Source organism: Mustelus asterias, chromosome 11 (assembly GCF_964213995.1).
Source record: "Mustelus asterias chromosome 11, sMusAst1.hap1.1, whole genome shotgun sequence".
Taxonomy (NCBI): Eukaryota; Metazoa; Chordata; class Chondrichthyes; order Carcharhiniformes; family Triakidae; genus Mustelus; species Mustelus asterias.
The window spans coordinates 4,013,957-4,027,273 of NC_135811.1; the positions used below are offsets into that span (position 1 = coordinate 4,013,957).

The 13,317-nt window shown below is 48.3% G+C and overlaps 1 protein-coding gene across 3 annotated transcripts; it reads right to left on the reverse strand.

Annotated features, from left to right (window-relative positions):
* Positions 1–9,272: 9,272 nt before the first annotated feature.
* On the reverse strand, positions 9,273–12,555 carry hps6 (HPS6 biogenesis of lysosomal organelles complex 2 subunit 3). 3 transcript variants are annotated; one of them, XM_078223035.1, is made up of 2 exons: positions 11,906–12,555; positions 9,273–11,875 (listed from the first exon to the last, which is right to left on the reverse strand). In XM_078223035.1, exons 1-2 carry the CDS (start codon positions 12,485–12,487, stop codon positions 9,788–9,790), a joined length of 2,670 nt encoding a protein of 889 aa, XP_078079161.1. In that variant the 5' UTR covers positions 12,488–12,555; the 3' UTR covers positions 9,273–9,787. The 3 variants fall into 3 exon arrangements, with proteins under 3 accessions (XP_078079161.1, XP_078079162.1, XP_078079160.1); XM_078223036.1 differs by having other exon boundaries at positions 9,273–11,798; positions 11,859–12,555; XM_078223034.1 differs by having other exon boundaries at positions 9,273–12,555.
* Positions 12,556–13,317: the final 762 nt, after the last annotated feature.

Genomic DNA, 13,317 nt, shown 5'->3' on the forward strand with positions numbered 1-13,317 from the left:
AGCAAGAGAGAGTGAGAGAGAGCAAGAGAGAGCGAGAGAGACCGAGAGAGAGCGAGAGCGGGAGAGAGCGAGAGAGAGAGAGCAAGAGAGAGAGCGAGAGAGAGCGAAAGAGTGAGTGAGAGAGCGAGAGAGAGAGCAAGAGAGAGCGAGAGAGAGCGAAAGAGCGAGAGAGAGCGAGAGACAGAGAGTGAGAGAGAGCGAGAGAGAGAGTGCAAAAGAGCAAGAGCAAGAGAGAGCGAGCGAGAGCGAGAGAGAGAGCGAGAGAGAGAGCGAGAGAGAGGGGGAGAGAGAGAAAGGGAGAGAGAAAGAGAGAAAACGAGAAAAGAGAGAGAGCGATCGAGAGTGAGAGCAAGAGAGCGAGCGAGAGAGGGAGCGAGCGATAGAGCGAGCGAGAGAGAGAGAGCGAGAGCGAGAGAGAGAGCGCGAGAGAGAGAGTGAGAGAGAGCGAGAGAGAGCGAGACAGAGAGAGCAGGAGAGAGCAAGAGAGAGAGAGCGAGAGAGAGAGTGAGAGGGAGAGAGCGAGAGAGAGCGTGAGAGAGAGAGCAAGAGTGAGCGAGAGTGAGCGAGAGAGAGTGAGCGAGAGAGAGAGACCGGCTTCTTCTGCAGTCCTGTACTGATGAAAACAGACTGCCAGCTGAACACACAGTTCCACAATATATCAATCCTTATCGCGTTATTGAAATTGTTTGGCATCTGCTGTCTCTAACTTGGAGAAACCAGTCTCGCAGATGTTGTTTATGAAAAACTTTGTTTGGCTTATTGGTAAAACGCAGCATGGGTTCATGAAGGGCAGGTCATGTTTGACTAATTTGGTGGAATTCTTTGAGAACATTACATGTGCAGTGGACAATGGGGAGCCTGTGGATGTGGTGTATCTGGATTTCCAGAAGGCATTTGACAAGGTGCTGCACCAAAGACTGCTGCATAAGATAAATGTGCACGGTGTTACGGGTAATGCATTAGCATGGATAGAGGATTGGTTAACTAACAGAAAGCAAAGAGTGGGGGTAAATGGGTGTTTTTCTGGTTGGCGATCAGTGACTAGTGGTGTGCCTCAGGGATCAGTGTTGGGACCGCAATTGCTTACGATTTATAGAGATGATTTGGAGTTGGGGCCCAAGTGTAGTGTGTCAAAATTCGCAGATGACACTAAGATGAGTGGCAGAGCAAGTGTGCAAAGGCGCTGAAAGTCTGCAAAGGGATATAGATAGTCTAAGTGAGTGGGCGAGGGTCTGGCAGATGGAGTACAATGTTGGTAAATATAACGTCATCCATTTTGGTAGGAATAACAGCAAAATGGACTATTATTTAAATGGTAAAAAATTGCAGCATGCTGCTGTGCAGAGGGACCTGGGTGTCCTTGTGCAAGAATCACAAAGAGTTGGTTTGCAGGTGCAGCAGGTAATTAAGACGACAAATGGAATTTTGTCCTTCATTGCCAGAGGGATGGAGTTTAAAAACAGCAAGGTTATGTTGCAGCTGTATAACGTGCTGATAAGGCCACACCTGGAGTACTGTGTACAGTTTTGGTCTCCTTACTTGAGAAAGGATATCCTGGCACCGGAGGGGGTGTAGAAGAGATTCACTAGGTTGCTTCCAGAGTTGAGAGGGGTGGCTTATGAGGAGAGACTGAGTAGACTGGGGCTATACTCATTGGAATTCAGAAGAATGAGGGGAGATCTGATAGAAACATATAAGATTATGAACGGAATAGATTAGAAGCAGAGAAGTTGTTTCCACTGGCGGGTGAAACTAGAACTAGGGGGCATAGCCTCAAAATAAGGGGAAGCAGATTTAGGACTGAGTTGAGGAGGAACTTCTTCACACAAAGGGTTGTGAATCTGTGGAATTCCCTGTCCAGTGAAGCAGTTGAGGCTACCTCATTGAATGTTTTTAAGGCAAGGATAGATACATTTTTGAACAGTAAAGGAATTAAGGGTTATGGTGAGCAGGCGGGTAAATGAAGCTGAGTCCACGAAAAGATCAGCCATGATCTTATTGAATGGCGGAGCAGGCTCGAGGAGCCAGATGGCCGACTCCTGCTCCTAGTTCTTATGTTCCTATAAAAGGCTTGTTTTGCTTGCATTGTACTTTTCAAAAATGCAGTCAATTTCTATCTGACCCAGCATGCCTCCTGACTTTTAAAACGTAGTCAAGTTAAAGCTGAGGTGGTTAATTTTTTTAAGCTTGGCATTTAAATGTAATTGCATAGGCAGAAATATTTTAAAATGAAGTCTTTGCGTAGATGAAGCAAACCGTACACAGGCTCAACAAAGTGGCTCTGCCTGGTTTGAATATTGTTTTGGCCAAATCAGGTGGTAGCAATAATCCAATCTTTCATCTTCCTTTCAATCAGTTCTACACTCTCTTCTTTCCTTCTCTATGAACGGTATGCTTTGTCTGTATAGCGCGCAAGAAACAATACTTTTCACTGCATGCAAATACATGTGACAATAATAAATCAAATCAGTTCAGTTCAAAAGGATATTGTTTATATTCCCCAATAAGGGGAACTGTCAATCTGGTGAGGCTGAAATATTTAAGTTCTATGAGCTCACAGAAAGTAAACCACACAGAATCAGGCTGTTCAGCACAATTAGCCTACACTTTGTGTTCCACATAAGACCATCAGACATAGGAGCAGAATTAGGCCACTCGGCCCATCGAGTCTGCTCCGCCATTCAATCATGGCTGATATTTTTCTCATCCCCATTCTCCTGTCTTTTCCCCATAACCCCTGATCCCCTTATTAATCAAGAACCCATCTATCTCTGTCTTAAAGACACTCAATGATCTGGCCTCCACAGCCTTCTGCAGCAAAGAGTTCCACAGATTCACCACTCTCTGGCTGAAGAAATTCCTCCTCATCTCTGTTTTAAAGGATCATCCCTTTACCCTGAGGTTGTGCCCTCTGGTTCTAGTTTTTTCCTACTAGTGGAAACATCATCTCCATGTCCACTTAATCCAGGCCTCGCAGTATCCTGTAAGTTTCAATAAGATTCCCCCTCATCCTTCTAAGCTCCAACAACTACAGATTCAGAGTCCTCAACTGTTCCTCATACGACATGAATCTCCTCCCATTCCATGATCTCATCTCAGCCTTTCAATATAAATTTCTATTCCCTTTTCTTTCATGTACTCTTCAAGTTTCTTTTTGAAAGCATCCATTTACCTCAACCACTTCCCGTGGTAGCAAGATCCACATTCAAACCACTGAGTTCTACTTCCTTTCCCGATTGGATTTATGAGTGTCTATAATGCACTCTAATTTTGATCCATTCGCGGAAACATTCTCTCCACATCCACCCTTGCAACCTATTCATCATTTTAAAGGCCCTAAAGCCCTGTTCAATCTTACCCAATAGCTGTTATCTATCTGTTCGGGAACCATCCTCATATCACTGTCTTGCATTTTCGTTACTGCTCCCATGTCTGTTTTAGAGTCTCGAAACCAGAACTGTACACTGCCCTCTTAATTGTGGTCTGGCCAGGGTTCCATAATATTTCCACTTCTGAATTCCATATTCCAAAAAATAAATCAGTGCTTTGTGAGCATTTTAGTTGTTTTACTGACATTTAATGATTTCTTGACTTGTATCCTGAGATCCCTTTCAATCCAGGTGTATGCTAGCATTGTGGTTTATGTTGTAGGATATGGAGGCTCAAGTACAAATCCCACCATGGGGGTAGATGGAGAATTTAAATCCAATGAATGAATCTGGAATAAAACACTAATACCTGTGTCAATGACCATGAACCTGCTGGATTGTTGTAAAAACCCAACATGTTCTTGAGGGAAGGAAATCCGTCATCCTTACCTGCTCTGGCCCACATGTGACTCCAGACCCCTAGCAATTTGGTTGACATTTAACTGCCCTCAGGTGAGCAAGCTACTTAGATATATACTTTTTTCTATAATTTATTGATTTACTAAGAAACCCAATATGCAGAGGCAATCAGTACAGCAGAAACCTTCAGCCTAGAAGCAAACTTACATGGCTGCCCTTCCGTACATTTCTCACAAACACTTGGTCCATTCATCTAGTCTCCCCTCAATTTTTGAGGGGTGACGTTGCCGTTAGGAGACAAGTTCCACGTTTTGATTTGAATTGGTTTATTGTCACATGTATTAACACACAGTGAAAAGTATTCTTTTGTGCGTGCTATACAGACAAAACATATCGTTCATAAAGTATATAGGGGAGAAGGTGGAAGAGAATGTCCGGGGTACTTGATTATGCTGGCTGCTTTGCCGAGGCAGCGGGAAGTGTAGACGGAGTCAATGGATGTGAGGCTGGTTTGTGTGATGCACTGGGCTTCATTCACAAGCCTTTGTAGTTTCTTGTGGTCTTGATCAGAACCCAGTCTGTGTTGCTACATAACTCCAGACTGCACCACAGAACGTTAACCTTCCCAAAAGGATGGCATTTCCAATCGTGATGAAAATCAGGACTAGTTTTCGGGCGAGTTTGTCTTGCTGTAATTTGGCGAATGCTCCAACCGGACAGGCTCTTGGCCAATGGCACCAGCTCCGCCATGCGCCCCTTTACCCTTCTTGCTCACCACCTCATTCTCAAGGGTCATTCAGGATAGGCAATAAATTCTGGCCTCGTCAGTGACATCACATCCCATTAATGATTTTTTAAAAATTTGTACGACCAAGATGTAGATTATGGTTCTATTTTTCCCCATTAAAGTTCATTTGTCATTTAACTACCCAATCAATAAAGTGCCCCGATAAAACTGGCCTGAATCTGCAAACATTCTAATGTCTTCTTGCATCATGTTGCATTCTCAGTATTAGCTACACCGTGTCCCTTCGTCCAAGTCGGAGATCATACAGATGGCACCCAACACACTGACTTTACTTCACTTGTATTTTACGTGGGAGATGGGTTGGGGGAAGGCTGCAAAGGCCAATTAAACGCCCACCATCAGCTTTTCCCAGAAATTCCTACAAATACATTGAACTTACAGCACAGAAGCTGCTTGTTCAGCCTACCCGACCTGTTTGTGTTTATACTCTACAACAACCTATTACCTCTTCTCACTCTGTCCCCATCCCCTTTTGCTTCACCCCATCAACACTCTTTATTTCAATCATGGCAGAGTCTCAGCAATCTCCAGAAACCCTGTTTCCGAGTTAATGGTTCACTCAAATTAACCTACATTTTTCATTTTTAAAAATTGCTCCTCTGAAAAATTGCAATTGTGTTGAATGAGATTCACTCCAGTCAGAGCGCCGTGAGCTCCACAGACTAACCACCCCACTGCTCTGTGTGAAACTAACCCCAGATGCGGCATCAGTGTTCTGGCAGGGGCACTGCAGCCAATGCTAGGACCAGGACAATGCGAGTGAAATGTTTAAGGCTGTATTAGAAATTGAGACAAATGTACACATGGCAAGAGAAAATGTATATTTCACCATCGGAAAATTTCCCAACAGTTGCATTCCAAATCTATAAAGATGTTGGTTTTATTGATGAAACAGGTCCTCCTCTTCAGTTACATCTTAATCTTGAGTTCAGTAATTTTATATCATGGCCCCAATAACAATTGTCTTTGTATATTAAACTAGATATCTTAAGTTTCGGTACACTGCTCCTTTGATTTTGGCATCAATTCATTTGGTTAACATTTTTCCTGCCACTTTTTATGACTTACTGCACACTTAAACAATGGTTTCTTGCTCCTGATCGATCACTTTCTGTATTTATGGACAATGGAAGGTCAAGCCCTTCCTGGAGTGTTTCATCTTCTGGTCTTACACCATACCAGAGTAGGGAAATACAGCTACACTTTTCATTTGATCACAGTATCATTGAATCTCTGTAGTGCAGAAGACACCATTCGGCCCATCGAGTCTACACCGACACTCTGACAGAGTAACTTAACCAGGCCCTCTCCCCACCCTATCCCCGTAACCCCACACATTTACCATGGCTAATCCATTACCCTAAACATCTTGGGATACTGAGAGACAATTTATCTTGGCCAATCCACCTAACCTGCGCATCTTTGGACTGTGGGGAGCAGTTGGAGCACCCGGAGGAAACCCACCCAGACACGGGGAGAATGTCTTTGTGGAGTTTACCCTTCTGAGTAAAACAAATTCCTCCCTGTGTCACCTGTTTATAAGATTATTCAGACGTCAGAAGATAAAACATAATCTGATGGCAGCTAATTCTGGGGAAAAATATGACTACTCAAAATTGTAAATGTAGAAAGTTATAGAGAACTTCAAAAAGAGGAGGCACAAATAAATGACAGATAAATCAAACAAGGAATTTGGAGAAATCTATTTTTTCGGAGAAGAGTGAGGATGTAGAACTCGCTGCCACAGAAGTAGTTGAGGTAAATATCGTGGACACAATAATGGGAAGCTGGAGAATGAAATGAGGTAGAAATCAGACAGGGTTGATGGAGGGTTAGATGGAAGGAAGTTGTGAGGAAGTCTGTATGAGCAATAACACTGGCACAGTCTGGTTGGACCAGTTTCTGTGCTGTTAATCCTACGTGAATGCAGATTTTATTTGATGTGAAAATCCCCTAGAGGAGTTGTTTCATCAGTTAAAATAGTCTGTTTAACTCCTGTTTTGTGGCCCTGGTTCTACTCCAGTTTGCAGTGATTGTGCATTCTACAGACTGTAATCAGCAGCATGTGAAATTACTTTGTGAAAATTCCAACTCAATACCAAAGGATCACGAGCCCAGACAACATCATGTCAACAATTTGAAACAAGATGTTGTTAGTCACACTCCACTGGTAGATGACATTTCAGCAAAAGAGGGGGTTTAATTTACATCAATGAAGGGTCACGTGGGAGCTTTACTTTGTATCTAAACCCATGCTGTACCTGTCCTGGGAATGTTTGACGGGGACAGTGTAGAGGGAGTTTTACTCTGTATCTAACCCCATGCTGTACCTGTCCTGGGAATGTTTGATGGGGACAGTGTAGAGGGAGCTTTACTCTGTATCTAACCCCGTGCTGTACCTGTCCTGGGAATGTTTGACGGGGGACAGTGTAGAGGGAGCTTTACTCTGTATCTAACCCCATGCTGTACCTGTCCTGGGAATGTTTGACGGGGGACAGTGTAGAGGGAGCTTTACTTTGTATCTAACCCCATGCTGCACCTGTCCTGGGAGAGTTTGATGGGACAGTGTAGACGGAGCTTTATTCTGCATCTATACCTTGCTGTACCTGTCCTGGGAGTGTTTGATGGGGGACAGTGTAGAGGGAGCTTTATTCTGTATCTAACCCTTGCTGTTCCTATCCTGGGAGTTTTTGATGGGGACAGCGTCGAGCAGGGTTCCCCAAACCCTTTTTGACCTCCCAACAGTACTACAGAAATCCCCAAGAAGCATTATATTGAAAAATTAAATTACAAAAAATTATTGCGCAATAGGTATAAACATTCAAATACTTAAAAAATGTGATGTTTTAAATGAGGAAGCTATGTTTTGATTGAAGTTGAATAATTTTAACACCGAGGGCTCCGTCAACAAAACAGTGCTTCTGATTTATTTGGAGAATGAGGAAAGATTTGGGATACCATCCCTAACATTCATTTAATTATGTGCAAATGCAGCAACAGGGATTGCATCAGCCTGACTGACTCGAACACATGACCATGTCAACTGGGGTACAAGCAAACAGCCTTACGACTATCTTCACTCTTATCTGTCAAATAAGTATCTGCGGGGCAAAAAAGGAAGGGGCATTGAGAAAGAGGAGTGAGGGCATGCATAAAGCAATTGTTCAAACAGTCCAGTGCCTTCTCTTTTATGAAAGGCACGGACTCTTACAGTGCCCTAGATGCAGTGGAATCTTCACCATTCAGGAAGTCTCAAAGCTTTTCTCTTGCTGAGATGGCAAAGTCCGAAACCATTCCTTTGCAGGCTGCATCCTAGCAATTGCCTATTCCACACCTCTCCTTTCCTTCTCCCCCATGTACTCTATGAACAGTATGTTTTGTCTGTACAGCACACAAGAAACAATATCTTTCACTGTATCTCAATATGTCTGACACAATAAATCAAACCACGCTCATTTGATATTCTAATATGGAGAGGGGCAATGGGAAAGTGGTCACTGGCATGGTCCTGGAATCGGAGTCCTGACTGTTCTCCACCCACTTCCCCCAAATCCAGGTTAACCAAGATTTCACTCGCTGTCCTCAACCCACTCCACCTAGGCAGAGGATCCAGCAGCATCACTGAGAGTAATGGTGGGATCTTCCTTGCCCACTTCTGTTGACTGCAAGGCTCATTATATTCTGATTATCCAAACCTAACCTGCCTCTCCTTTCAAACCAAAAGGTAAAAACAGATGATAGAACTGGATAAGGACAAGCAGCATTTCAAAGATTTGATGCTGAAGATTGATCGATTGGAAGTGCTTCAGAAGGTGAAAGAGAATGAGGAGTGCTTGCTCTGTAACAGAGGGTGTGAGCGTTATGAGAAACCTATTGGGGAGAGGAGAAAAGCAAGAATTTTGACTTCCCAATTTTCCTGACGGTTAACTCACTGCGTAAATCACTGCTCGATGCAAACAATTTGAGTGGATCCCCATTTCATCTCAGCAGACAGGGTCTTAGTCACACTGCAATACGGAGTGTTGAACAATGTCTAACCGTACTGTACTATGAGCTAACACTAGATTCAGCCCTTTCCCAATCACATCTGCCAAGAACAGCCACGAGAAGGGTAAATGGCTTTGGTTACAGGTCTGTCCCTGGCAGCAGGATGTGATTAATGGGAGTGTTTTACACAAGGAGACGCGACTGGGATTATCCCTGCAGAAAACATTTCACCCTCAGACAATGAGAGCAAAAGGAATCTCACCTTCAGTGAACCCTCTGAGGGTCACTCCTTACAGCTTTTAATCAGCAGGGCAGTGTCTGACCATAGATCCTCCCAGCCAGGTCACAGTAACAGCAGGTAAGGAGGACCGAAACAAAGAGCTCAAACCCTCAGCGGCCCGGTTTGCAACCTCTCAAGCCAGTCACACACAAGGGGCAGATTGTTCTGATGATGTACTGGGGCTGAGAAACCAGTGCATACTATAGAGATCACAGGTATTAAGCGTGTCCATCACTGTCAGGTACACTCTCCTGCATGGAGGTGCTCCCTTCTGGCAGTGGGCAATTGAAGCCACAGATACCATGTTAATGGCATCACACGGTAGCCTTGGTCCATCCCAATACAAGTAAAACCTTTATGCAAAACACAATTAACGGAGAACAAAATATCAGTAGCAAATACATTCAAGATAAATAAGACATTTGTTTATTCTTTTCTGAACTTAATTCAGATAATTTGTGTCGAATATAATACGACTCCAGGCTGTCCCCTCTCAACCATCTCCCAAACCCCACTTTTCAAAGGGTTTCAGCCCAATGAAATTAAAGGCAAGGGTAATATGGCCCGTAATTAAAACCGAGGGCAAGCATTGGCAAAACTGTTTAATAACCTGCTTCAAAGGAAAGGCGTTTAGGTGAGTAACTGCTTCTGTGCCCACAGTCCACCCAGTACTGTCCATGTCAGAATACATGCCCACCTCTGACCTGCCTGGTGATTAGCAGGTAAGAGGGCAGGGAGCTTATAAACGTCATTGTTCTCACGTTCTCCAGCTGGGCAGTCCCTTGGCATGTGCAGCATTATTATAAAATTTCCTTGCTATCTTTAAACGTTATATATAAACAATACATTGGGGAAATTTCCGACTCGACCACACAGCAGAAAGTGCAAACCTTTTTGTATTTCACAGTGTTTATACAGTAGTGTTCACAATGGCTTGTTTGCCTCAGCGCTGGGTTCAGAGTTCAGAGGGCTGCTTTGAATAGCCCCTTTTGTCTGCCTGGGTGGCGTGGGTGGAGGGAACACAAGCATCTTTAGCCCCTCAGCCACATCTGTGCTCCGCTGATCTACACCCCGTGTCAATACTTTGGCCAGCAGTGGCCGCAGGAGCCTGATGGTCAGCTGGTTACTGTCGTTTGAATATGGCCCCGGCTCACAGCTTGAGGAAGGCGCAGATCCCAGGATGATGTCAAGTATGTCTGCGACTGTGGCATCCTCAGGGCACAGTTCCCAAATCTCCTCCAAGTATAAATCCAGGGCTCGGTGCCGGGAGATCTGGACCAGCATGGCAGCAAAGAGCTCCTTCTTCAGCAGGGGCCCTTGCTGAGAGAACCTATGAGTGGCTTCCACTGCCCTTTGCCACATCCTCTGCTCAATCAGGATCCGAACTGCTTGGATTATGGCATTCGGCCTCCTGCTGCACAGCAGGAGTTCAATGGCTGTGTCAGTGGAGTCTCCGGCCCCACCGTCGCAGGTTGGTGGGATGACAGAAAGAGCTCTCTTGTACAGAGGGGCATTCTCTGGTCCCTCATTTCCCCCATAGTTCCGGCAAGCAGCCAGGTGCTGCTGTGTCAGCTCGACAAACTTTGGCAGCCACTTAGGGTGGAACTGGTAGATCAGGCGGCAGATCAGCTCGAAGACTGGCACCGCCCCATTGGTGGCGGCCTGCTGATCAGGTGGGAGACTCGGACTGAGTACCACCCTCCACAGGTCAGCGGTGGCTCTGGTGGACAGGACCCCTTCGCTGTCCTGGTGCAGGTGCAGAGTCCTTTTGATAGCCTTCCAAGCTTGCCTTGGGAACGTGCTGAAAATGGAATTCAAATAGACCAAAGCTTCTCCGTCAAGCTGACCATGGAGCAGCCTCTGAATCTCCTGATCAGTTATTTCCTCCATGTAAGTGGCCACCTCATTCTCCGATCCATTTACAATACAGGACTTGGCTTCCTCCAAGTTGATGTAGTTTTGTATTTCCCCTGCTATGATGTTGTGCAGTTTGCTGTTGGTCTGCGGGTTATATTGGCGTGTGTTCCTGAGATGGAGTTGGTTCTCCAAGATGGAGCAGAGAGCAATGGGCGCTTGGAACATTGCTTCACTTTTCAGCTTCTCCACTGTTAACCTGCTGCGGCTCAAGCTCCTCTTTTGATAATACTTGCAGGCTTCCTCCAAGACCAGCTGCTCCAGTGCCTCCTGGTATTGATTCTTTCCCCACCCCGATGTGGTGTTGGAGTGACAGGGCTGAATCTCCAGGGCGTAGACACCATCCTCTGCCAACAGTTGGATCTCACCAGTTTCCTGGCAGGGCAGTAGGATCAGGGGCAGGACATCCAGAGTAGTCTGCTCCTTCATCCTACCTGTCTCGGTGTCAAACATTTGCAACGTCCTGCCCACCGTGCAGGCCAAGGTGGTCCCACAGATCTCCATCATCACCGAGTCCTCAGCCCGGAGATTCCTATTCAGGCAGCAAAGGAGCCGGACATTCCCATCATTTCCAATCAAGCTGACCTCTCCATCGCCCGTGGCCAGCAGAAGCCCAGTTGCACAGGGGGAGGCTGTCCTGAAGTCCAGTGGTGGGAGGGAAGTCAAAAGGCCCGCAGTATCCACAACCAGACCCCTAAAATCATGGTCCCCAGGGAGCAGTGTCTTGGTGCCCAGGGCTCCTTGGGCCAAGCTGGTGATGGTCAACGTATTCTCCTGGGAATCCCAGATCAGGATGCACTTGGCCACGTTACTCATGGGGCTATTACTGGGCATCAGGTAGTTGCTAGGGCCGTTGCCGGCCACGGGACAGTTGCCGGCCACGGGGCAGTTGCTAGGGCCATTGCCAGGCACCGGGCAGTTGCTAGGGCCATTGCCGGGCACGGGGCAGTTGCTAGGGCCATTGCCGGGCACGGGGCAGTTGCGAGGGCCATTGCCGGGCACGGGGCAGTTGCTAGGCATTGGGCAGTTGCTAGGGCCATTGCTGGGCACGGGGCAGTTGCTAGGGCCTTTGCCGGGCACCGGGCAGTTGCTAGGGCCGTTGCCGGGCACTGGGCAGTTGCTAGGGAGCAGGTAGATGGCCTCCCCGGCCGCCAGCAGCCTGCAGGCCGGGCTGTTGTGCATGAGGATGCGGACAGCCCCCAGGGAGAGACCAGTGAGGCCGGGCCCGAGGCCTAGGCTCAGGCTCCGGCTGCAGATGCAGCGCTGCGGCCCGGCGGCCCGGGGCCTCTCCTCACACCAGGCGATGGAGTGACCGTCCCAGGCGGCCGACAGGAGGCGGGCCCCGGGCTGCGGGGTGAGCTGGGCGGCCTGCAGCAGCTGCCAGTCCCCGGCCTCCCGGCGGCCCCAGATCTCGGCCCGGCCGCGCTGGCTGATGAGGGCGGTGAGGGGCTGCGGGCTGCCCGGCCTCTCCAGCTCCAACACCTCCAGCAGCCGCTCGGCGCGGCCCAGGCCCGGCTCCCGGGAGCCCGGTCCCCGGGCAGGCTCCAACCTCAGCAGCCGGCTGTCCCCGGGCCGGGACAGGAGGCCGCGGGAGGAGCAGCGGAGGCCGGGCCCGGCCCTCAGGAAATCCCGCAGCTGCTGCCCGGACTGGGCCCGGCCCGGGAGGCGGCGGAGCCGGGCCGAGGCTGGAGCCGGAGCCCGGGGCCGCATCCCGCCCGGAGCTGGAGCAGAGCCCGGGGCCCCGGTACCGCAGCCCGGGGTCTCTCCCCACTCCCTCCCCCGGGTCTCTCCCCACTCCCTCCCCCGGGTCTCTCCCCACTCCCTCCCCCGGGTCTCTCCCCACTCCCTCCCCCGGGTCTCTCCCCACTCCCTCCCCCGGGTCTCTCCCCACTCCCTCCCCCGGGTCTCTCTCCACTCCCTCCCCCGGGTCTCTCCACTCCCTCCCCCGGGTCTCTCTCTCTCTCCCCCGGGTCTCTCTCTCTCTCTCCCCTGGGTCTCTGTCTCCCCCCGGGTCTCTCTCTCTCCCCCGGGTCTCTCTCTCTCCCCCGGGTCTCTGTCTCCCCCCGGGTGTCTCTTTGCCCCGGGTGTCTCTCTCTCTCTCTCTCTCCTTCCTGAAGCTGAGCTGTTTCCGGGTCAGAAGCTGCGTCAATCGCCCTGCACAGGAGGATCCCAGCCAGCCAGCCTGTCTGTGCTGACTCTAGGAGAGCTGTCACCCAGCCCTGCTCTTTTTCCGCATTCACCTGCCAAAACTCCCCCCTCCTCTGCTTCTGCTGCCAATCTCCCGCAGAGTTGACATTCCCCTGTAATTAGGAGGCACATTTACTGAACACACTCTTCCACAGAGCCAGCAGCACAGACCCTATGGGCCGAATGGTTTACCCCTGTGCTGTAATCATTCAATAGACAGAAACATCATTTACACAAATGTAATATGTGAATAAACTTGCACACGAGGTGCACATTCCCAATTGTACACAAGGATTAAAGAGAATTCACAACACAAACAGGCCATTCAGCCCAGTGAGTCCATGCCAGCCCAC